Genomic DNA, 25,187 nt, shown 5'->3' on the forward strand with positions numbered 1-25,187 from the left:
CCGCCTCAAAAACGTTTTTTTTTTGTTTTTTTTTTTGGGTTGTATGTTCACTGTTTCTTTTCAGAATAAAATTGTAGACCACTACTGATTCATCCTTAAATTCTCTACTAACATTTTAAACTTCACTATGTTACAATAACTAATGCAACACATTTCTCAAAGTGCAGTGTTTTCTGTGGTGTCATGATGTTCACAAAAACTAGCAAAAACTGCAAAAAAATTAAATGACAACACTCACTGCAGCCAGACAAAGCTCTACACTTTTATTGTTAATATAAATAAATATATAAACTACATCAATTTTTTCAGTCCTTCATTTTGTACTGCATTAGGAACGACTGAATTTAGACATTTTTGTGTTGAATCAAACTCAGACATACAGGGGTTGGAGAATGAAAGTGAAACACCTGGTTTTAGACCACAATAATTTATTAGTATGGTGTAGGGCCTCCTTTTGCGGTCAATACAGCGTCAATTCGTCTTGGGAATGACATATACAAGTCCTGCACAGTGGTCAGAGGGATTTGAAGCCATTCTTCTTGCAGGATAGTGGCCAGGTCTCTACGTGATGCTGGTGGAGGAAAACGTTTCCTGACTCGCTCCTCCACAACACCCCAAAGTGTCTCAATAATATTTAGATCTGGTGACTGTGCAGGCCATGGGAGATGTTCAACTTCACTTTCATGTTCATCAAACCAATCTTTCACCAGTCTCGCTGTGTGTATTGGTGCATTGTCGTCCTGATACACGGCACCGCCTTCAGGACACAATGTTTGAACCATTGGATGCACATGGTCTTACTGGTGTAATGTGCAGTTAATGAAGATTGGCCACCAGACTGCTCCAATTTAGCCATGAAACCTCCCACACTACAATGACAGGTGTTTCAGTTTCAATGTCCAACCCCTGTATGTTTAGTAATATGAAATATGGTTATGCTTTTTCAAATATTAATCAACATTAGTGCCCACTGTTAACAAATAGCAATATCTCATGCAAAAATAAGTTTGATTAAATGGCGGATGGGGCTGGTATAATTTTTTTAAGACCTTATGATGCCACTGGAAGTCAGCATAAATGTTTATGACCTCCTGCATTTAAGTCCAAATGTGACAAAATCCAATTTCCCTGTATTCAATTTGCAAAGCACAGAATAAAATGTGATTATGTATTGGAGTGATAACATGTATGTGTGTATGTGTGTATATATGTGTGTATGTTTAAGTGGAGCTGATTTAGAGGGACTAATTTCAGTGATGGCCAAGAGCTTATATTAGCATGTAAAGTAAGACTGTGGCATTAGATTAAGATGGAGGCTCCATCTGGCCCTGCTTTACTTGAGTGGGACGTCCTGGTCAATTGCACGGATTGAAAACAAAGGACTAGACAACAAGATAAGCACAGAGACTTGTTCTCATAAATGAGATCACGCTAATTACATTGTGTCGGCTCAGAAGTCAACTGGGGAAATACGGCAAGAGCCTGGAACAAGAGAGCGGATGAGATACGACCATGTGTTTCTGAATGGGCTCCTAGCAGCTCGGAATAAAACAAAACAGAAGATTCTCCTGAAGATCAGTGGGAGTTTTATGGCACGACACAAAAAGGAAATGACTAGAAAAAGCACAATTTATTCCATCTTCCAGGGCACAAGCTGATATACTGAGCTATGTAACTAACTTCAATGATTATGCGTCATATTTCTGACAACAGAGTTACTGCCGAAATAATCCCTGGCTGTTTCTTTTTCAGACGCTAGAGACAGTGAGAGAGAGAGAGAGAGAGTGAGAGGGAGAGGGAGAGAGAGAGAGAGAGAGAGAGAGAGAGAGAGAGAATGTGTGTGTGTGAGAGAGAGAGAGTGAGAGAGAGTGTGTGTGTGTGTGTGTGTGTGTGAGAGAGAGAGAGAGAGAGAGAGAGAGAGAGAGAGAGAGATCCTGTAGCCTTAGCGTATCCGCCTGGGTAAAAGCACTATGTGTTTCTGGAGGTGTGTGTATTGCTTTCACAAACAGCTCGAAACACATTAACCTAATTTGGAAACATCCACCTGGAACCAAAGAAGAACTGTTTTTTTAGTGCACGAAACTCCAGAAAGAACTCAGAGCCTCAAAGTGTGGACCCTGTACATGGCGTACATTTGCCTTGCACTCAGTGGTTAGGAAAGTGATGTGTTCCTAGTGTCACCCTGATCAGGGTGAAGTGCTTACAGAAGATGAATGAATAAATGTGCTGATGGTGCTGCAGTCACTGGGGGGTCACAGAAATGTATAAACAGTGTAGTTAATCACTCCTCTGCATAAAGTTAACGGTTGATTTATTGTGTTAACCTTAGCATTTACTATTTTTTCCCTGATTTATAAAGAACAGGAGCTGGGTGGATGCCCAGCAGCAGGATGTCACTTAGGATCTCCAAATGTTCAGAGATGTTGCCGGTACTCGGACTGCTGTCGGTGGAGCAGGCAAAACTAAAGATCCTCGTCTCTGTAGCTGCCGTTCTGACTCTTCAGGTCAGAGAGTGGATGCTCTGCCTCTGGCTCTGTCTGACCGATGTCATGTGTTCTGTGTCAAAACGATGTACTTTTCCAGTCCCACTCTGTCTGATGTTATTTCTCTGTCAGTGTGTGAGTCCTGTGGAGAAACGTCAGCCCATTCACGAGACAAAAAGTAGTTTCTCCTGTGGTATGATGGAAAGACAAAGGCTAAGCCTCATGCTGCATTTGTTCCGAAGAAAAGAGCCCAGGAACATCAAGCATCACTTCTTTAGTTTTGGTGGCACTCTCAGTAAAGTCTCACACTATAGTCGTGTAACAACAAACCATCTGTAAGTGAACCAAAGACTCTTATACAACTCTAAGAAGCTCTAAAAACCTGATAGTTTACTAAGAAAGTCTGAGCAATCAACCAATAACATTTGAGCAATAGCATCTCCCTCTGGGCACTATGTACAGTGCCAACTTGATATTTCACCCTTTTTTTGACAACATAAAAGTTTTATTTTAGCAAACATACAATGCCCAGCTTTTGGAAGGTTACCTTGGTGTTTTTAAGCACACACAAACACACACACACAAACACACACACACGCCTCCAGACGGGTCCAGCCTTAGTGACTCATTACTGGAAAGTCTGACTTCACCAGAGAGCCAGAGTGGGTTTAAGACAGTAAACACATTTTGGAGCTCTACAGGAAGAAAAGGTTTCATTCCAGACTCAATGTCCTACATATGGGTGTACACCGGTGTTGGCATGACAACACATGGCTCAGTGCTGTAAAGGAGAAGCTCTTTCACTGTGAGAGAGATATTACTTCGACCAAACTATTCAGAATCAGATGTATTTACCCGAGTTCATTGTGACCTCTTCAATGAGACTAAAACTCAATTTGACATCAGATTAAACACTTTATTTTAGGAGCTTCCTGCATTCTGATTGGCTAAACAAATACTGCACCCTGATTGGATATCTCTCTAGTGTTCTAGTGGTGCAGCAGATTAGTGTCGCAGTCACACACAGCTCAGGGATCTGGAGGTTGTGGGTTTGATTCCTGCTCCGGGTGACTGTCTGTGAGGAGTGTGGTGTGTTCTCCCTGTGTCCGCATGGGTTTCCTCCGAGTGACTGTCTGTGAGGAGTGTGGTGTGTTCTCCCTGTGTCTGCGTGGGTTTCCTCCGGGTGTCTGTCTGTGAGGAGTGTGGTGTGTTCTCTTTGTGTCCGCGTGGGTTTCCTCCGGGTGACTGTCTGTGAGGAGTGTGGTGTGTTCTCTCTGTGTCTGGGTGGGTTTCCTCCAGGTGCTCCGGTTTCCTCCCACAGTCCAAAAACACACGTTGGTAGGTGGATTGGCGACTCAAAAGTGTCCGTAGGTTAGAGTGTGTGAGTGAATGTGTTTGTGTGTGTTGCCCTCTGAAGGACAGGCGCCCCCTCCAGGGTGTATTCCCGCCTTGTGCCTAATGATTCCAGGTAGACTCTGGACCCACCGTGACCCTGAACTGGATAAGGGTTACAGATAATGGATGGATGGACAACCAATATCAGGTAATAGAGAAAAACAGACAAAAAAAATACTAAAGGGTAAATACTAAAATGGCTAACGTTACAACAAGACAAGACCTCACAAGAGCATTACACAGAATCAGCAAAAAGAGACTGAAGGTGTAGTACTAGGAACAATATAACAGCAAAAGAAGTCAATACGAAGCTAGAATGAAACACTAGAAGTAAGAACACAAGACCTAAACAAACAAAAACCAAGATACGTAAAAACAGACCCACGTTTTAATGTTTGTATTTTTTGATGCTAAACGGTAAAAATACAATCTTAACTTACTGTTATTTGCTTGTGTTTTTCAGAACTGTACTTGGAGCACATCTGAATAATAAAAATCGCGTTCCCATACAGGGATGTAGGCTATGCATAGCTCCTGCTTATATTTCTGTGAGGAGCATTTTCTGATAAACTACTTAGCTTAGCTTACACGCTGTTCTATTTAGCCCATGTAGCAGCACAACCCGAAGGAGCGAAAACATGATGAGAAGACGACGTCAAGCACATGGGAAAAGTAAAGAAAACACAGTGACTTTTTCCTCACAAAAAGCATGCGAGTCAAACCCACAGGCCGTATGCTAACAATGAATTTAGCTCCTCCAGCACAAAAAGAGTCAATATGTTTAATGTGTTTTTAAAAAGAATCCGCCCTATTGTGTATATATTGTTGAATTTCCAGGCCACACTCCATTGTACCTTGTCCTTATAGTGACATCTCTACAGCTACAGCTACCGCATGCTTTAAATTTACCTGAATTGAGTCATAGGAGCAAAATCAAATGAAGTGCCACTTTCAATAACCTTTGGCTTGAGGGGATATCCCTCGGGAAGGTGTGGAGGAGTGTGTGTGTGTGTGTGTGTGTGTCCCCACACACCTGATTCTAGACAGACCTGCATTATTTATTAGACAGTCAAGCACAGAAAACACCTTTACTGCAGAGTCTGCAATTCATCAGACACAAGCTTTGAGGTCAAACAGATTTTTCTCTGTTAACACTGGACAGAACTCTCTGATTGATGGCAGCGGTCCTCTAGTGGGCGCTTAAATAAGTCACACTTCTGCCCTCTGGGCCAAATTTGATTCTCCTGGAGGAGGAGATTAGGTCATGGCCTGATTCACTTTACAATATCAGCTTCATATTGAAAGATGTGAGGCTATTTAATGTTCATCTTCTGACCCCCGTGGTCTTAATTTTGGTGTTAAATTATGTGGTGATTTTAGACGGTGGTTTTATAGCAGGTTCAGAGAAAGAGAGAGGGCACTTATGATAATGGAAGAATGTGTATGTGTGTGTGTGTGTGTTGTGTGGAGCAGGTGCTGAGGACTGTGATGCCTCGTGCTTCTAATTGAGGGACAGCTGGTAGAGTCTGCAACCTTAACACCACCTCTGAAGCAGTGGACTGTAAACACACACACACACATTAACATATTTGTGAGTGCTTCCGCTGATGTTTTTACACTATATCCAAGGAATACTATAACTATGCTGATGTAGGGAAGTATGGAGTCAGCTGTCTTCACTGACTATTGGCCAGTGATCCCAAACATTTGAACATTTAAACCCCTATCACGCTAGAAACGGCATGTGGTGCCAACAAAAATACAAAAACAATTGCAGACACACACCCCGTCAGGTGACTGAACACTGTAGAGGAGGATTCTGGGAAGTGGAGTCTTTTAATTGAAAATTAATTAAATTAACTCCAACTTTTACTGTGTTTTCCACATTTATATTTCAGATGGATTCATTCTGTGTTGCACAGAAAGCCTAAAGTGTGCTTTGATGACTTTCCTATTCACACTCAGAGGTATTGATTGGGCATTATTGATTTATTGACTGGTCTCGTTGCTTCTTATGAGCCTTGAGCTTTCAAGTCAGTGTCTTGTGATGGGATACAGATGATGGGGGATGTAACAGCTGGGGTCTGTGGACAGAGCCTCATGCAGAGAGCAGAATAACCCTCATCCAACACATTTCTCACTTTCATTTATCCTGAATATTTTATTATACATCATGGTTTATAAAGAAATTATTGTAATGCATTCATTCATTATCTGTAACCCTTATCCAGTTCAGTGTCGCGGTGGGTCCAGAGCCTACCTGGAATCATTGGGCGCAAGGTGGGAATACACCCTGGAGGGGGCGCCAGTCCTTCACAGGGCGACAAACACACTCGCACATTCACTCACACACTCACACCTACACACAACTTTTGAGTCGCCAATCCACCTACCAACGTGTGTTTTTGGAGCGTGGGAGGAAACTGGAGCACCCGGAGGAAACCCACGCAGACACAGGGAGAACACACCACACTCCTCACAAACAGTCACCCGGAGGAAACCCACGCAGACACAGGGAGAACACACCACACTCCTCACAGACAGTCACCCGGAGGAAACCCACGCGGACACAGAGAGAACACACCACACTCCTCACAGACCGTCACCTGGAGGAAACCCACGCAGACACAGGGAGAACACAACAAAATCCTCACAGACAGTCAACCGGAGGAAACCCACGCAGACACAGGGAGAACACACCACACTCCTCACAGACAGTCACCCGGAGCAGGACTCAAACCCACAACCTCCAGGTCGCTGGAGCTGTGTGACTGCGACACCGTGCTGCCCTATTGTAATGCAAACCAATGTAAATTGTCTCTGTTGCAGAGTACATCAATTTTTTGTTGTATTGTTGTACTTTTTATCTGAACAACCTCTGATTTGAACTGCTGCTGGAACAATGCACTAATCAGATAACAGTTAATATTAACTCCTTGTTTCTACACTCATTGTCCATTTGATCAGCTCCACTTACCAAACAGGTACATTTTGTAATTTCACAGTTACAGACTGTAGTCCATCTGTTGCTCTGCATTAGACGTAAAGTCAGAGACAGTAGCTCATCTTTTGCTGCAGTTTGTCTCAGGCGTCCTCTAGTCCTTCATCAAAGGTCACTGGACAATGATGGCTAGATACTTGTGGTTGGTGGAGTATTCTCAGCCAAGTGGTGACTCTGAGCTGCCACAGCCCTGATGCTTTTGATCCATTTGTAACAGTAGGCTCTGGATTAATTTTCTGAAGCAGTTACAGAAGATGAATAAATAAATAATATAGGCCCTTCACAGGGCAGCCTCAGCAGGATTGTGAAGCACTTTTTACAAACCGAAATTTCCCTGTTGTTTTAACTCTAAACGAAATGAATTCAGAACTAAATTCCATTTTTCTTCTGAACACCACAGGGCCTTAAAGAACTCTTCCATTAGCAGCTTTCAATTCTCTCTCATTTAGACATCCATTAGAAATAAATCTGAACAGGGCTGTGATTTTCTTTCCTTTTAGCAATAAACTCACCTCCCTTTCTCGCTTGTCTGAATAATTCACTCTCTCTGTGCCATCCTTCCCCTCCATGTCTCTCATTAATTATTTACCTGCCATTTCCTGAGAAAGGTTCACCCTAAGCCGTGATTTACAGCATCTGTTAGAGGCCCTGCAAAGCAGAAAACAGCCACAGTATTAGGTCTAATATGGAGAAATGGGTTACAAGTTGTAGGGGGCAGCTCAATAGAACGGGACCTTGAGGAATTCTCTTTTCCACTGCAGAGAGGAAGGGTTAGCACAGCCATGTTCTGCGCCAGTGTGGACTTGTCATTAAAATGGCTACGTCAATATGCCGACCAACCAGAACCGTTAATTGGCTCTCAGCACGGTTAACTAATAATCACTGTGGCGTAAGTGGACTGTATTTGAGCCGCACTGTACTTCTACATTTGAACTGCACATGGCAAGAAAGTCCAAATTAGTTAAACACATTACATAAACACAATTGATGTTTTCTAGCAGATGCACACATTTGAATAAAGCATATTCACTGAATCAGTGCTGAAACTCCAGCTAAAGACAACGTGGCCGGCTGATGATGCAAGAGGATTTGGGAGAGATAAAGAGAGCGTGACAATCTCCTTACGGCTGACCCATGTGTGTGTAGTTCCCATTGACCTGCTGTAATCTAATGCGCTTTCAACCTAAACACACACGAACACATAAATACATACATTCTTTTTCGCCCTCTTTCTAGTCACATTTTTATGAAATTTAGATCGGATTGAAGCCCATTTTTATTCCATTTACACGTATTCACCACAAACTGCTCAGAACATGTGAAAATCATCATTAAGAATATTGTAAGATTAATCTAGATATTTCTAAATGATTTTAATTACCTGTGAAAATCGTATTTTGCACGGTGGTACAGCAGGTTAGTGCCGCAGTCACACAGCTCCAGGGTCACTGGAGGTTGTGGGTTCAAGTCCCGCTCCGGGTGACTGTCTGTGAGGAGTGTGGTGTGTTTTCCCTGTGTCTGCGTGGGTTTCCTCCGGGTGACTGTCTGTGAGGAGTGTGGTGTGTTCTCCCTTTGTCTGCGTGGGTTTCCTCCGGGTGACTGACTGTGAGGAGTGTGGTGTGTTCTCCCTGTGTCTGCGTGGGTTTTCTCCGGGTGCTCTGGTTTCCTCACACGGTCCAAAACCAGTTGGTAGGTGGATTGGCGACTGAAAAGTGTGTGTGTGTGTGTTGCCCTATGAAGCACTGGCGCCCCCTCCAGGGTGTGTTCCTGCCTTGTGCCCAGTGATTCCATATAGGCTCAGACCCACTGTGACCCTGAACTGGTTAAGCGCTTACAGACAATGAATGAATGTTCCTCTAGGGGTACATTTGCATTCGTAGTATCTACCATACGCAGCGTTAACTAATCCAGACCAATCAGCCAATTCATTTTTTTCTGTAAATAAACATTCAGTTTATTACCAATTAAACAGACTCTATATCGTTAGACTTTAGACACTGACTTCATTTAAAACATTCATTTTTTTTTTTACAATCCCATTTTTTTCCCTTCGGAGAAAAGAAAAGGTTTTAATGTGATAATAACAGCTATACAAAGACAGGGTAATAGGTACAATCGACTTAAAAAGTGTTCTAAGTTCTGTTAATGCAAATTTGGTGACAACAAAATTACAGATCAAGCGAGCCCCATCACACACAATGAATGGTGTGGGTGTGGGTGTTCTGTGTGCGCCTAGGGCTGGCTTACAATATAGAGATAGCACGAGATACAACAGCATTTGATATCATGCACTAAAGTGCTAGGGTTCAAAAGGCATGCAGATCAATTATGATATTTGCACAGTTGCCTTCCAAAATATGCATAAGGATAATCAGTCGCCTTCTTACCTTCCTATTGAGTTTGCATTAAACATTCAGCTTTACGTTTCGAGTAATAAATACACCAGTGTGGCTGACATCATGGTTTGTTCATGTATCCCTGACTCTAGGTTTCCATTACTCCTTCCATAACTCCTTTTCATGGTGTACAAAATAAATAGAACAGAGTCTGCTTTCCCTCAAATATATTCAAGCTTTGAAGGGTAGGACAACAAACTAAAAAACAAATGGTGCATCCAAAATAAGAAAATAAGTTTTTATCAGGTATGTACATGGGATGTATGCAAAAAAAAGAAAAAGAAACGAAGAAAAGCCAAAAAAAAAAACACGTAAACATATGCATTTTAGACAAATCCTATTATTTTTTTTTTTTTCCTGGAACATCCCAAAAAGAGTTTGTAGTTTGTAACATGACTCTTATGACACATAGAAATCTGTATGTATTGCATACATATACATTAGACACACACACATATGGGACGGCTGAGAAATCAAGTGGGATTTAGGCACCTCTGATGGAAATAGTTTGTGTTCTTTTGCTTCAGGTACATTCCAGGTCCTTGAATTCTCACAGAACGTTCTAGAACGACGTCCTCCTCTGATTGGCTGGTGCTGGTGGAACCCCGCCCTTCTGTTCCGGGTTCCGGAAGGCTTCTAGAAGGGCTGGAAGGTTCAAACACTTCAACACTGGTGCTGTTTGTGTGGTCAGGCTGGAACGGGACGAGGGCGATGGGACGAGAGAAGAAGAGTAGGAATGGAGAGGGCAGTGAAAGACAAGGAAAGAAGTGCACTTTCAGAATGTTGTGTTCGTTAACAGCTCATCGTGTGTTACTCACAATTTGTGTCAGACTTCAAAGATACAGTACATCTCCAGACCTCAGAAGTCTGCATTATTCTGTGTGGTCAATGCCCATATTAGGAAATCCAGGTCCAGCTGATATTCACTACGGGAAGAGGTTTCCTTTCATTAAATAAATATAACTGTAATTAAGGCTGGACGATTCGGCCAAAACTTATATCGCAATATATTTCTAAACTTCCGTCGGTATAGTTCCGATATCGATATAAACAACATAAAAGCCACAGAAAAACTGCCCAAAACAAACAAGAATCATGACAACACGCTCAAACACAAACCTCTTGGCTTTGTCAATATTAATATTTTAAAACTAACTTTAAAATGAAGGGCAGTGAATTGGGCAGTGCCCTGTACTCAACGCCAGTTAATGACAGATGCTGTAAATGGTGTATATTGAAATATTGAAAATCAGCTTTTATATTGCTCTATATTTTGATATTGAACTTTCTCCTGCTCTTTTGTAATTTTATGATACTGTTGCGTAGTAGTAAAAAATGACAATTGTCATTTAAAATAAAAAAGAAACAAAAAATGTTGAAATGGCAAACGAGAAGAATTTATTTACTATTTACCACTGCATTCGTTATGAGTTAAATCAATGAAAAAGCACTGCCAAAGCATGTGTATCAGTTTCTGTTTTTGGGGATAATATAGTATCCAAATTAGTGTTTTGAGTTTAGAGTTCTGATTTAGACGAAAATGGTGATTTTGATGTTAGCAATCGTGGACATAGCATATTCATTCATTTATTGTCTGTAAGCACTTATCCAGGTCAGGGTCGCGGTGGGTCCGGAGCCTACCTGGAATCACTGGCTGCAAGTCATGAACACACCCTGGAGGGGGCGCCAGTCCTTCACAGGGCGACACACACTCACATTCACACTTACGGACACTTCTGAGTTGCCAATCCACCTACCAACGTGTGTTTTTGGACTGTGGGAGGCACCAGGAGGAAACCCACGCAGACACAGGGAGAACACACCACAATCCTCACAGACAGTCACCCGGAGTGGGACTTGAACCCACAACCTCCAGGCCCCTGGAGCTGTGTTACTGCGACACTACCTGCTGCACCACCGCGCCGCCTCATGGCAAATTAATACTTCATTTTATTTATTTTTTAATAAAATGACAACTGTTATATTAATAGTAATACATAAGTAGTGCATTAACAGTTGTTTGAGAAATCTTGTGGGTTTTTGTAGGTAATTTCCGGTGAGGCTTTCAGTCATATACACAGCTTGCATTTGAATTTGCAGAATGTGGAGGCTCTGAACATTCTGAGCCAAAATGTACGAACAGCTAAACAAATTGGTTTTTGGAACAACGCCTGAGTTTCAAACCAAGGCGTGAAACAGTGGTTTTATTTTTCTCAAAGAGGAAACCAGTGCACACCTGTAGTTTCTAATATGAGCATGACGTCGACTACAAAATGATGGCACAACCCCAGAGGTCTATAAACACAATCTGAACACGTGTTGTTAGATAACACAAGATCTCTGTTTCAAATAACAAAAATGTGCCTTTAGCAAAAGAACATTGCAGGATTTTTCAAGCTAATTTTTCTCTGCCGTACTGACGGCCTTTTGACAAAACAGAAAACCCGTTGACTCAAAACACATTTAAGATAGGTTTGTTTCAGCACCTGCTCAGTGGCTTTTACTACACTAAGTGTGTTTTGAGTAAAGAAAATCATAATCTAATTACAAATGATTAGACTGTGTGCTACAGGGGTGGCAGATAGAGGTTAAAAATCCTGGAGTGTTCCTTTGACTGGACACACAGATGTGTTAATCAATAAGAAGCTATGGACTGTCTCATCACATCCATTCTGAGAGCGTAGTGGGTGAGTAAGGGAGCAGAGTGTCTTGGCTTGGCTGGTGCAGGATGTCCTCAGGCGGGGGGCTGAGGTAGTTCCTGACAGGGCTCCTCCGTCTCGGGGATGGTGTGAGAGGTTCTAGCGGGCAAAGGAAAGCAGAACCTCACTGTGCATTCTTTGTGATTCGGGGAAGAGGAAGGGGAGCGCGCCCAGCGGGATGGGGGTCGGCGGTTTGCAGGACGAGCTGGTCGCAAGAAGCAGGAGTCCAGGGGCGGAGCCACAGGAGATCGCGGGAGGTCCTTCATCAAAAACAGACAGACACAGTTAGACAGAAATGCACTTACACACATTTACACGGTATATATTTTTAGAAACTGTACTACAGTTATGCAGCTATCAACGCTTCACGCCCAAATGTGTTTCTAGCAACTGCTATTAGGTTGGACAAACTGCAAAATATCTAAATTTTTGAATATTTGCTATTTCTGAAACATATATTAACTCACCTAGAATATATGTATTCTCACAAATAGATTCAGCTATGCATAATATGTCTAAGTCAAGTAGATTTTTTCAGAGTGTTCTGTGAACTCACAACAGCAGCTATGGAATTTTGCATTTGTGAGTAGAGCAAGGGTACATTTAAAAAAATCTATTTTCATGTTTCTCTACTAATTTCTGTTTCATAAGTTTTTGTTACACTGTCATTCTCTTTCCTTTTCTCTTTAAAGCCCTCTCTCACAAAATTAACGCTTTTCTTCAGGCTCTTAGTTTGATCTGAAGGGAGGCGAAATCTAATACATGATGCATAATTTACTTCTGCTAAAAATACATGGCAGTTATGCAGAAACACACTTCCTCTGACCCAGTAAAGTGAGCTAGAGACAAGACTGATCCCAATGACCACATCCCTGTCCCTTTACAGTAGCAAATGATATTATAAATAAACTCACATTAGCACGAGAGACTGAAAGCTAACCGCCTTCAAAGAGAAAATGCCCTCAATTTCTTTACGTTTAATTGAATCTGATTTAAATGGAATCTCGTGTGCAGAATGCATCTGTTTTACGTTAAAAACCAATCTATGTGTTTCTCTGTGGAAAGACCTTCAGCACTTTTTAATTTATTTATGTTTTATACTTCAAACAGGCGCGTGATGTCTGATACTGTTAATGAGGCCAGTGCTGAAATCTGATTTCTGATTCTTTGAAGTTTAAAGAAGACAAAATAAAGTCTTTGTGGAGTTGTGTTTTACTAGATCTCCCCAGTATCGACTGATCACATTAGAAGTAATTAGGTGGTATCTTTACTGAACCAACAGGTCCCACAGGAAAGACAGACACCATATAGATGCAGCATAGCATTTGCCAGGCAGTCACAAATGAACACTCTTTATAACCTCACTCATAATGAGGACAAGCATTAGCATTACAGTCTCCCAGGATTAGTTCCTTAGCTTAAAGATGTGCATTAGATGTGAAACCGTGATGCACAGAGCAAGCGGCTGGAGTTAGAAGTTAGAAGAACACTTGTTTTTTTAGTGCAGCCTTTCTGTCATTAGCATTTAGCATGCAGCAACAATTCACATACACACACACACACATACAAACACACTCACGTGCACACGCACACACACCCCAACTTCACCCGGACTGTCCACTAACAAGGGACACACAGGTGATGTAGAACAAGAAATAGGAAGAGAATAGGAGAGAAAGAGCAGAAAGTGTTAGTGTGTAGTCTTCCTCAGTGAGATGGAGGTCAGTTACAGTGGCAAGTAATTTCATTACTTAAAATGGCCCCCACTGAAAGAACTGCAAGAGAGTTGAAAATAGTTGAGACAGAAAATGGAGGAAAATAATAAACAAGAATAAACACATAGCGGGACCTATTAGAAACACAATGTGATATTAATTCGATATGAAATCATCCATAACACATCCAAAAGGCTATCAGTGCTTTTCACCTACTGTCTCAATACGTTCATCTTTCATTAAAAAGCCCTTGAGAGCGTCTCATTAATAAAACCTTCAAAGGTTTGGACACATCTGTGCAGAAGGATTTGAATTCAATGATGCAGTCACAAGAGGAGCCACCTATTCCAACAATCTTAATGTAAATACACATTTGCGGAGCCTTTCATGGGTAGTGAGAACTACTGAAACTCTGTAATATTCTGTAATATCAATAATATAAATATCAGAATTTGACTCGTATGTTGCTGGAGACCTGCAATAATTAGAGCTAGAACTGCTGTTCCGGCTTTAACCTTCAAACCTGAAAATCTATGATGGTAGTTTCTGTTAGCATCTCAGTGTTAAGATAATGGCAAGGTTTTTGTAGTTTAAATGCACTGGACTTCTTCCTTAATGAGGCACTATACAGGAAAGCTAGTCTGACACATGTGTAGAACCACAAAAATGTTAATAGTGGACCTTAAAATAATTAAACATAAGAATAAAATGTGGGGCCCTTTAAAGGGAATGTCTACGACTGTGTGGAAATGCAGCTCAAAGCTTCGCCTTTTTTAAGGTGGAACGTTGTGTTTGAGGGAGAGTAACGACTGTTGTATGTAAGGGGTTTCAATTTAACTTTTCTGTAAGTTTTTATTCACTGTTTGAATTACCACAGAAACTCCTTTGTAACTTGAGTTGTTTATTTTTTGTAGCACTTTCGGTGAAGCAGTTAGCCGCCTCCTGAGTTTGGACGCATTTCCACCTTAAGAAGTGATCCGAAACAGCAACAATAAGCAAATGCCTACCTATGAAGCAGGAATAGAATAATTTCCTCATTTCGGTTAATGCTTTTCAAGGTTTGGAGTTGTTTCCTTTGACTATAAATGCTCCAGAAGCCTCTGCCATGAGCAGAGAGAGAGAAACATACACACCGGGTCTAGCCAGTCTTTTTTCATTTACAGACACTGGGGCTTCGTAAACACATTAGACTGGTTTTGATCACACAAACAGACTTCTGAGCTAGCGAATGGTGAGGAAACATCTTTTGAATTTTATAAATAGTGTCTTTTGATTACAACTGTAAACTACACCTTTAAATGTGTCACCAATTATGCATTTAAACTAGGGTGACAAGATCTGAGATGGTGAAAAAAAGGACACGTCTCGGGGGGGGGGCGGTAACGCCTCTCGCTGCCGTTGTATTCTTAGCTGAACCTATGTGTGCTCTTAGGTCCTTTACACCTTTATTTGCTACACATGGGAAAACATTTCTTTTTTAATTCATCCGAGAACTTATATTTCCGTTTCGGCATAGCTGCTCGAGCTGAGGGTGGGTACATGAGCTTTGCCTGACGTAAACAAGGACTACTGACGTGCAGACTGACCAATTAAATGTTTACAGAGAAGGTTATCGACCAATAACGGTAGCTCTACAGTCAGACCGTCCAATCAGAAGATTTTAGGCTACTTCACCACGCCCCCTTCTCACTCAAGCGAACCAATCGGAGTAGGGGAGGGCGGGACTAGTTTGTGAACGAAACTTCTCGAAGTTCTATGTAAGCTCTAGAAAAACAAAATCCCGGACGTTTGTGAAATTCCGCCCGGACATTTTTTTAAGTCTAAAAAAGAGGACAAGTCCGGGTAAAAGTGGACATCTGGTCACCCTATTATAGACAATGAATTTAAATGAAAATGTCTTTGACCTACATCAAGTTGAGTGTGTCCAAACATTTGTCCAGTACAGAATATTAGAAATACAACCAGTTAGCAAACTATAGGCTTTGCACTCCTAGCTTTTTGGATAAAGATTTCCAACTCTTGATGAAAATTTTTGATCACACGATGATGCACATGCTCGCACCTACACCAGAACGTTAAAAACGTAAGACACAAAAAATAACACATAATCACATTTCCCACAACACCTGGCACTGAACCCCATTCCCTGTGAGAATGACGTGTGCATGCAGTGGTTTGAGTGGTGCAGCTGTGAGAAGGTCCGCAAAATACGTAGCGGGACTCGACACGGGTGAGGCCACTGTGAGGTCAAAGGTCATAAAGTGCAACTTACAGCATGGCGTGTGTGCGCACAAGCGCCATTAAAGTCCCCAGGGAGCAGTGAGTAAGACAGTATGGTTCTGGAGGCAACCCGGAGAGGGAGACAGGGGAAAACACTCATCAGCACAAAACACAATCGCATCAGATACAGGAGATGACTGGCAAAAAGGGCCTGAGTGATAAGGCTCCGAGACGAAAGATCACTGCAGCCTACAGGTGTTCCACTCCTCTTTCTGTGGGACCTGAAAAAGGGGTGAGGGGTGGGGTTTTGGCATGACCATCCTCACTGTCCATTCAGAGGTCAAAACACACTAAGTGCACTGTACTATACACACTACATTGATACATTCTATAGGTTTGTATTTATCTGTACATTTAAAAACTATAGATTCCCATGTGTGTCCATAATTGGCTGCTGAAACTTGGCATTTTTAAATAGTTAATATTTAAAAATTTGCATCACTTTCCTTTATAAAATAATTGTGTACAAATAAGTGTTTTTGTGTAACTTTTATCTGTAATTCAAACTTCAAACATTCTCCCACTCTTTTGTCAATATATTTTTAGGGGTTACATAGTATTAAATATGACAATTGTCATCTTATTCAACCAAATGACCTAAAAATAAGGTAGTTTGAAAATGGCACGTGAGAAGAATTTGTTCATCACTGCATTTGTTATGAGTTCCATCAAAGAAAAAGTCGATGCATCTGAATTATATAAAAATGTTCATTCATATGAGTGATAGTAAATGTTTTTTTTAAATGACATTTGCCATTTTGGGCGGCACGGTGGAGCAGCATGTAGTGTCGCAGTCACACAGCTCCAGGGACCTGGAGGTTGTGGGTTTGATTCCCGCTCCGGGTGACTGTCTGTGAAGAGTGTGGTTTGTTCTCCCTGTGTCTGCGTGGGTTTTTCTCCGGGTGACTGTCTGTGAGGAGTGTGGTGTGTTCTCCCTGTGTCTGCGTGGGTTTCCTCCGGGTGACTGTCTGTGAGGAGTGTGGTTTGTTCTCCCTGTGTCTGCGTGGGTTTCCTCCGGGTGACTGTCTGTGAGGAGTGTGGTTTGTTCTCCCTGTGTCTGTGTGGGTTTCCTCCGGGTGACTGTCTGTGAGGAGTGTGGTGTGTTCTCCCTGTGTCTGCGTGGGTTTCCTCCGGGTGAATGTCTGTGAGGAGTGTGGTGTGTTCTCCCTGTGTCTGCGTGGGTTTCCTCTGGGTGACTGTCTGTGGGGAGTGTGGTGTGTTCTCTCTGTGTCTGCGTGGGTTTTCTCCGGGTGCTCTGGTTTCCTCCCACAGTCCAAAAACACACGTTGGTAGGTGAATTGGCGACTCAAAGTGTACGTAGGTGTGAGTGTGTGAATGAATGTGTGAGTGTGTGTGTTGCCCTGTGTAGGACTGGCGCCCCCTCCAGGGTATTACAGAATGAATGAATGATTTGCCATTTTTAAAACGCAACAATTACAATAAAATGACAGATGAGCAGGAGAATGTTTGCATTTGAATTACACATATATGTTACGCAAAAACATTTTAGGTTGTTATATAGTACAGCACTTAAACTTGCCAGTAGTGCTGAGATACAAATGAGAAGGCACAGCACTTATAAAGTAAATTGTAATTACAATATTGAAAAAAAGCCAGTGAAAATTGGGCTGAAGAATATACACGACCCCAAAGAACATTTAAGTCAGGCCCTAATATATGGTGAATTTTGGGTTAGTCTTCTTCATGACTAAATCAAATCTGGAGATCCACTAAAAAGATGCCAATTCACACTCCCATGTCTAGTCTGTCCTTTATCACCAGGTTAAAAAAAAAGGACAGAAATCCTGACTTGTACTAGTTTTCTATAGACATGTATCTACTTATTGTGATCTGTTTGTGGGATAATCCACATTAAAGCATGTCCAGTTACTGTAATGTGCTGTCAAGCTTACTGTTGGGCTCTTTAAAGATTAGTGGAGCCATCACCCAACATAAGGGCTATACCATTAATGTTGATGCTTTTGTACTTAAATCTCCAGTCTATAATCTGTTGAAGCAGACACAAAGTGAACCCCATGACAACAGTCATTATAATCCGTCTGCTCTGACCAAAGAGATTATGTAAAGTGATTATAAATACGATTATAGATCACAGAATCAGGATCCTATATACTGTTAGCATACCATGATACAATCTATATTATACACTCAGTGTGTTAGTCTTCCAAATGGACCGAACTTAGTATCAACTTTCGTAATCAAGGAGCATTACAGCCACTGTGATTCCTGTAGGCAGATGAGTATAAAGGCGCAGCATAAAAACACAAGCAGCAAATGGGGCTAATTATTAAGCTGCAGCACAGCATTGCTGATCCCATGCTTCTTGGTCAGAAGCACACAAATGCATGCAGTTTCGATTTAAAATAGCATCTATACCATCTGCAAAAGCCTTTAAACTGCAAGCGCTCATATGTGGATCTGCCCTTCAGTTTCTCACTTAAAAACCGTATTTGTTTCAGTCACAATTTATTTTATATAGCTATTAGAACTATTAGGGCTAGCCCAAATAATTGAGCACTGGATTGTTCCTTTGTTCCACAGAACAACCTTATCTTTGTAATGAGTCATCTCATTAGGTTTGATGAATAATCTCTAATACAATGGATGCCATTCCAGTGGTTTCAGTGCTGAGAATAATAAATAATAATAAATAAATAATCACCAGCTCGGTAACACATGCTCTGTGGTGGTCTTGTGGGTGTCCTGGCCATTGAAGGAACTCATTAAAGGGGGCTAACAAAGTATGCAGAGCAGCATATGGACTCCAGTCTGTAATTGTAGAACTACCCCTATGTGGCCAGTGGTGCTTATAAAATAGACAATGGTTGTAGAAAAAAAGGAGCTGGCTTTTATAATTCTGCTGCTATGTGTCTACTGCAGTGTCTCTGACTCACTCTGACTCTGAAGCAATTCTTTCTCCCTTTTTTTTCCTTATGAATCAGAATACAAGCAAAATTTAAACTTGACAGCACAAACAGCAGATCTGTTTTTCTTTCCTGCTGCATGACAATAGTGTGGTAGACATCCAGGAAAATCACACTCTCCAACCTTCAATCTTGATCTGAAACTTTAAAATACACAGTTTTCTCTGAGGTGTACAAATAAGTACAAATAAGCGTTTTTGTGTAAGGTATTGTTTTAATTCAAAATTCAAACATTCTCCCGCTCTTTTGTTATTTTATGGTAATTTCTGTGTAGTATTAAACAAAACTCTGCCAGATCGATGGTGCGGATGCACTGTGGCGACCCCTGATGGAAGGGAGCAGCCGAGAGAAGGAGAAGTGTAGTATTAAACAAATATATCCTGAAAATAAAGCATTAATATGCTATGTTCATGATCATAACATCTAAATCACCACGTTTATATCGTTCAAAAGCAAAACTTTTGCAGTGCTTTTTCCTTGATTAAATTCCTAACTAATGCAGTGATAAATAAATAATTTTTGGTTACTGTTTAAAAATGACTTGATATTTGGATTAACTTTTGTTAAATAAAATGACAAATGGGGCGGTAGGTAGTGTCACTGTCACACAGCTCCAGGGTCCTGGGCTTGTGGATTCGAGCCCTGCTCAGGGTTTCCTCCTGGTGACTGTCTGTGAGGAGTGTGGTGTGTTCTCTCTGTGTCTGTGTGGGTTTCCTCCAGGTGACTGTCTGTGAGGAGTGTGGTGTGTTCTCTCTGTGTCTGCGTGGGTTTCCTCCGGGTGACTGTCTGTGAGGAGTGTGGTGTGTTCTCTCTGTGTTTGTGTGGATTTCCTCCGGGTGACTGTCTGTGAGGAGTGTGTTGTGTTCTCTCTGTGTTTGTGTGGGTTTCCTCCAGGTGACTGTCTGTGAGGAGTGTGTTGTGTTCTCTCTGTGTCTGCGTGGGTTTCCTCCGGGTGACTGTCTGTGAGGAGTGTGGTGTGTTCTCTCTGTGTCTGTGTGGGTTTCCTCCGGGTGACTGTCTGTGAGGAGTGTGGTGTGTTCTCTCTCTGTCTGCATGGGTTTCCTCCGGGTGACTGTCTGTGAGGAGTGTGGTGTGTTCTCCCTGTGTCTGCGTGGGTTTCCTCCGGGTGACTGTCTGTGAGGAGTGTGGTGTGTCCTCCCTGTGCCTGTGTCGCCCTGCGAAGGGCTGGTGCCCCCTCCAGGGTGTGTTCCTGCCTTGCACCCAGTGATTCCGGGTAGGCTGCGGACCCACCGCGACCCTGAGCTGGATAAGGGTTACAGATAATGAATGAAAAATGACAAATGTCAAATGTCATTTTTAATACTATGCAACTGTTACCATAAAATGATAAAAGAGCAGAAGAATGTCTGAATTTTAAATTACAATTATAAATTAAACAAAAAAACCTTTCAAATGTATTTGTACACCTAAGAATAAACTGTTTATTTTAAAGATAAATTAGTACAACACAGAAAGTGGGAGAGTGTGATTTGTCTGGATGTCTGCAGAGTTTACACTATCCTCACACACAAGTGGAAAAAAAAAGCGCTTGTGTTTAGAGCGACATGATAATTATTTGTTCAGACAGATGACTAATATTCAGATGTTATGGTTTTAAAGGGGGGTTTTGAAGACGAGAATTCGAGCACTCGTTCAGAAACATCAGTGGCCTCTTTTAAACTGCAGGGCTGAACGGTTTCTTCTCTGGACTTGTCTGAGCCAAACTATGGTTTTTGTTTTCATTTTTGTGTGATCAGAAAGTGCCTAAAAGTACTGCTGTGACCTGGATGAAACATCATAAATCTGGAACCAAACACTGAACCTCTACATCACTAGAGCGGTCGATTGGCTCTCAGCTCATTTAGCTAATCATGTAGAAGAACATGGTTTTGTGCCAAACCCTGTCCGTGTGGAAACACTACTGAAACGATTACAGCTTTTGCTGTTCAGCTCTGCAGTGCAAAAGAAGCTAATGACTTTCTGAAGCCTGTATAGTGCCATTTGAGCCAGCCCTAGTAGATATGATTTTATAAAAGACAATAAACATAAATATTAAAATCGAAACAATAATCTTTACAGTTTAAGGGGTTAAAGTCATAAACATATTTTGGTAGACGCCACATAAGAAGTGCAGTTCTTCCTTTACCTCAATGCATCCAGGTTTATCTGCGTCTCCTGTCCTGCTCTGGGACGTCCCGCTAGAACTTAGCGGCCTTTTCTCTTCCCTGAAGCCCTGCTCCAGCAGTTTCTTATTTAGTATCCGTGTTGCATTTTCTGCTATCGTGTAGCCAGGTGGAGCGGAGAGATCCTGTCTGATGCTAATGGTCTCAGGGTTCTTCTCGTCCTGCGCTTCGACTATTAACTGCACGGGGCTTGGGGAGCGGCCCCGGGACACTCTCGCCAACTCCTGTGCTGACCCGTAATTGCCCCCTGGAGTGCCTTCAGCAGGCCGGGAGCGGCTGGGCGACCTGTTGAACTTCTGCTGCGGGTCGTATGTCACGGGTGTGTGGTCAATGATGTTGAAGAGGCTGGACAGACCGTCGTTGATGGTGGTGTGGACCGGGCTATCCCGGGTGGTTGTGGAGCGGGCCCAAGCTGATTCGCTGTTGCCTTTTGGGGGCTGCGAGGCGACAGTGGGTGTTGGGGCTCGGGAGGGACCGCTGGCAGCCTCAGGTTTAGCTGAGGTGGCAGTGGTAGAGGGCTTGCGCTGAAGCTTAGGTGAGCCATATTTGGGCGAGCAGCAGGGGCGCTCAAACTTGGCCTGTGCCACGGGTGAGTACTGAACCTTCCTGAGGCTGCGCGAAGGAGAAGAAACTGGCGTGGAGCCTCCCCCCTTTGGCGTGAGGCATCGGTGTGGACTGCTGGTGAGGGCACGCAAGGCCTCTGTCTGCAGGCCCACACTGATGGTCTGAGTGGTCTGCGTCCCACGGGTGGTGAAGCCATTAGTCTGGCAGGATGCATCCCGAAGCTGTCCTGAGGCCGAACCGGAGCGGATAGCATTGCGGACAGAAAATGCCACCTCCTTCATATCATCGCTGAGGTTGCGAGACAGCTCAAGCTCCAGCGAGGACGCGTAACCCAGACCAGTCTCCAGATGATGTCCCCTTAAATCACAGGGCCACCGGCCTCCAAAAACATCATCCCCCTCCCCTCCCTTGGCTTTGCTCACTTTGGAGAACATGTATTCTTGGTCCGAAGGTCCAGGGGCTGACCTTTCGCCCCTAGTAGGGCTGTGCAAGACACGGACCCCAAAGAGTTCAGATCCAGATGCTGCTCTCAGAGGCACCCTCTGGCAGTGCTCTGGGCTGCTCATTGTGTTTGTGGTCAAGGTAGCACTAGTGGTCAGGTACCAGGAGGCTGGCTGAAAGGCTTCTGGCGGAGGATCCGATCTGTGGGTGTCTGCTCGCTCAGCCCAGGTCTCCACCACAGCTGGGGGCAGTGCAGGGCCTGGGATGGGGCAGGAGGTGAAGGATGAAGATGGGAGGTCCCAGCCTTTACTGTTGAACTCCTCAATGTATTTGAGGTCATCGGGAGACAGAGGAGGGGTGGCCTCATCCCGTCCGTGTTCACCTGGCTTGTTTTTGTCAGGCAGGAACGGAGAGCTGTCCATCAAGCGCTGGAAGTCACTCATGGAGCACACAGACTTGGCCCTGTGGAGACAGTTTGACAACATTGACTCAGTGCAGCTACTCATAATGTTGCTGTTTCTTCTAAATGCAGAATCAATATTCTAAAGCAAGAGTGTTCCTGCTGGTATCCAGCAGTTTGGTGATTTGGTGTTCAGACTCTAGTTAATTTTATCTGTAAATTGGTAGGTCTATTCTCTGTGTGTGAAAAGGGTATTCACCCAACTACACTGGAACACCTACCTTGTATCTACACCACTTGTACACACTAACACATTCAGTGTCACTGCAGTGCTGAGAATGATCCATCACTCAAATCATACATGCTCTGTGGTGGTCCAGTGGATCAGACACAGCAGTGCTGTGAGAGTTTTTAAAGCCCTCAGTGTCACTGCTGGACTGAGAGTCCACCAACCACAAATATCTAGCCGACTGTGGGAAGCGCCCTGTGTCCACTGATGAAGCACTAGAGGACGACCAACACAGGCAAAAGAAGCAGCGACAGATGAGCTACCGCCTCTGACTTTACATCTACAAAGTGGACCAATGAGGTAGGTGTGTCTAATGCAGTGGAGAGTGGAAAGCATACTGTATCTACCAATAAACACAGCAGGTAATTTAGTATAAACAACGTGACTCGGGACAGAAGAGGGTGATATTAGTAAAAAGTGATGAGTCAGTTTTAAACTTGGAACAGAGTCTTCTCTCAGTTCACTTTGGGTTCAAGTGGAACATTAGGGAAGGATCCTTTTGTTTTCTCTTTTATTATTCTCTGCCATGTCCTGCTTAATCACAGAGAGCCCCACAAGCACTTCCTCCAGTTCGTGAGAATTCAGACGCTGCATCTCGTAAAAGTGCTGAGCACACAGAACCGAAGAGAATGCTTAGCGCTCGACTGCGCAATATGATGCAGACGCCTGACTGGCGGGGAAAAGTGCATACCAAAGAGATGAGGGAGAAAGGTCCTTCTGCCAGTGACAGTTAGGTCAGGAACAGCACATGGCCAGCTTTAATATACAAGCATTTGAAAGTTTTCAATGACCGTTTAGGCTTAACATTTAGTAACAATTAGTTTGTATATATTTCTGAAATGAGGAGTATTAATAGGTATTTTGTCACTCTTTGCTGCAGTCAAAGCCTGTATTTTGTTGGTATTATGTGGTGTTCCACTGCTCCAAAGCCCAATGCTGAGTGGTTTTATGCCCCTCAAGCAGGCGCTTGGCATTGGCGTGGTGACCTTAGCTCCTGAACGAAGGGCATTCAATAAATTCAGCTCATTTTGACCATTAGTGTTTTTGCAGTTGCTACGAAAACCAAAACATTATGTAACACAAATGTATTGATGAAAATTAAGCATTGTGCTGGGCTCGATTGTTGATCCTAAGAAACCAGTCATCTATCCCTCATCCTGGAAGAAATATCTCAGTTGAAATGGTTGTAGTTTTTTCAGGGAATTGAAAAGCAAACGCTAGATCTAATACATTTATTAAAATTAAGGGAATTACACTGAAAAACACATTTCATATGTGTTTTAATTTTAAGCCTATCCCAAGAATGTATTAAATGTATTATTACAGATGCTTTTCTATAGAGATTCTACAAGATGTGAGTGAGTAATAGGTGCTTCTTAAAATAGATGAATTCACAACCTGACGTTAGTGACAGAGTGTAGTTTTTTGTGAACTTTACAAACAATATCCTTCAAACTTCCTCACAGTTAAATAAAGCTAGCGCTAACAGACTTTGTACCAATTCACCCCACGAATAACTGAAGGCGGGCCATTATAACGAACCTGACTGAGCATTTGATCTGCTGCCTGAGATTAACTGGGCCATAGCCTTTCTGAAAGCTTTTCATACACAGTCTCCACGAAGGCTTTGAATGCAGCACCAAAAATTCAGTCACTGGAAAACAAACTACACTGTTCTGACTGATTAAAAAAGCACTTTAAAACTTGGGTGATGACTGTGTGGAGACACAAACACATAGAGTACCTGAGGAGGCTGCCACCGCTCATCTCTTCCTCAGGATAAAGTGCAGGATCTGCTCTCTCTGAGATTTCATTCAGCGCCTGTAATATAGGCCAAAGTTACAGTACACTCACTGACACTAATTCATACACGTTAAACAATGGTAGACTAATAGCGAAGCTGTTATAGTTATGTCTTACTTCATTCAAGCAGGGGAACTTCTTTTCACTCTCCAATCTGGACGGAGGGGGCATCTCAGCCTCGCTAGGTGGGTCCAGAGACAGAGCGTCCAGGAAAAGGCTCTCTGGAGGTCGATAACCCTCAGTGGGCCTGGCCTTTGCCGCCCCTCTTTCCTCTAGAGTGGCCTCTGAGTCCGAATGGGAGCGGGAAGCCATGCAGGGAGCTGCGTGAGATGAGCGAGGGGCTTTACAAGGGCTGTCCTGAGGAGAAAAAACTCGTGGGACACCACCTTCTGACAACGGTACCCCCTCGGAGTGACGGAATGGGACGTCCCGCTGCATCTAGAGGGGAATTATGAAAATGTAAAATACTGAGTCATGAGCAGTTTCACATAGCATCCAACTCAGTGCAGTATTCCTGACCTCTGTAGTATTGCATCTGTAGGATTTTTTTGCATTGAGATGCCATCATCGCTTTTGAAATACAGGCAACAGTG

General features: G+C 42.8%; 1 protein-coding gene across 1 annotated transcript in view; it reads right to left on the minus strand.

Moving 5' to 3' along the window:
* Positions 1 to 8,847: 8,847 nt before the first annotated feature.
* Positions 8,848 to 25,187, minus strand: part of LOC136675566 (microtubule cross-linking factor 1-like) — a 73,965-nt gene continuing 57,625 nt past the window's right edge. Inside the window, exons 13-16 of the mRNA XM_066652185.1 lie at positions 24,712 to 25,032; positions 24,536 to 24,612; positions 21,061 to 22,564; positions 8,848 to 12,234 (exon numbers count right to left, since the gene is read on the minus strand). Of these exons, the coding sequence (XP_066508282.1) occupies positions 12,010 to 12,234; positions 21,061 to 22,564; positions 24,536 to 24,612; positions 24,712 to 25,032 (2,127 nt within the window). The 3' untranslated portion in view covers positions 8,848 to 12,009. The remainder of the gene's footprint in view (positions 12,235 to 21,060; positions 22,565 to 24,535; positions 24,613 to 24,711; positions 25,033 to 25,187) is intronic.

This window comes from Hoplias malabaricus, chromosome X1 (genome assembly GCF_029633855.1).
Source record: "Hoplias malabaricus isolate fHopMal1 chromosome X1, fHopMal1.hap1, whole genome shotgun sequence".
NCBI classification, from domain to species: Eukaryota; Metazoa; Chordata; class Actinopteri; order Characiformes; family Erythrinidae; genus Hoplias; species Hoplias malabaricus.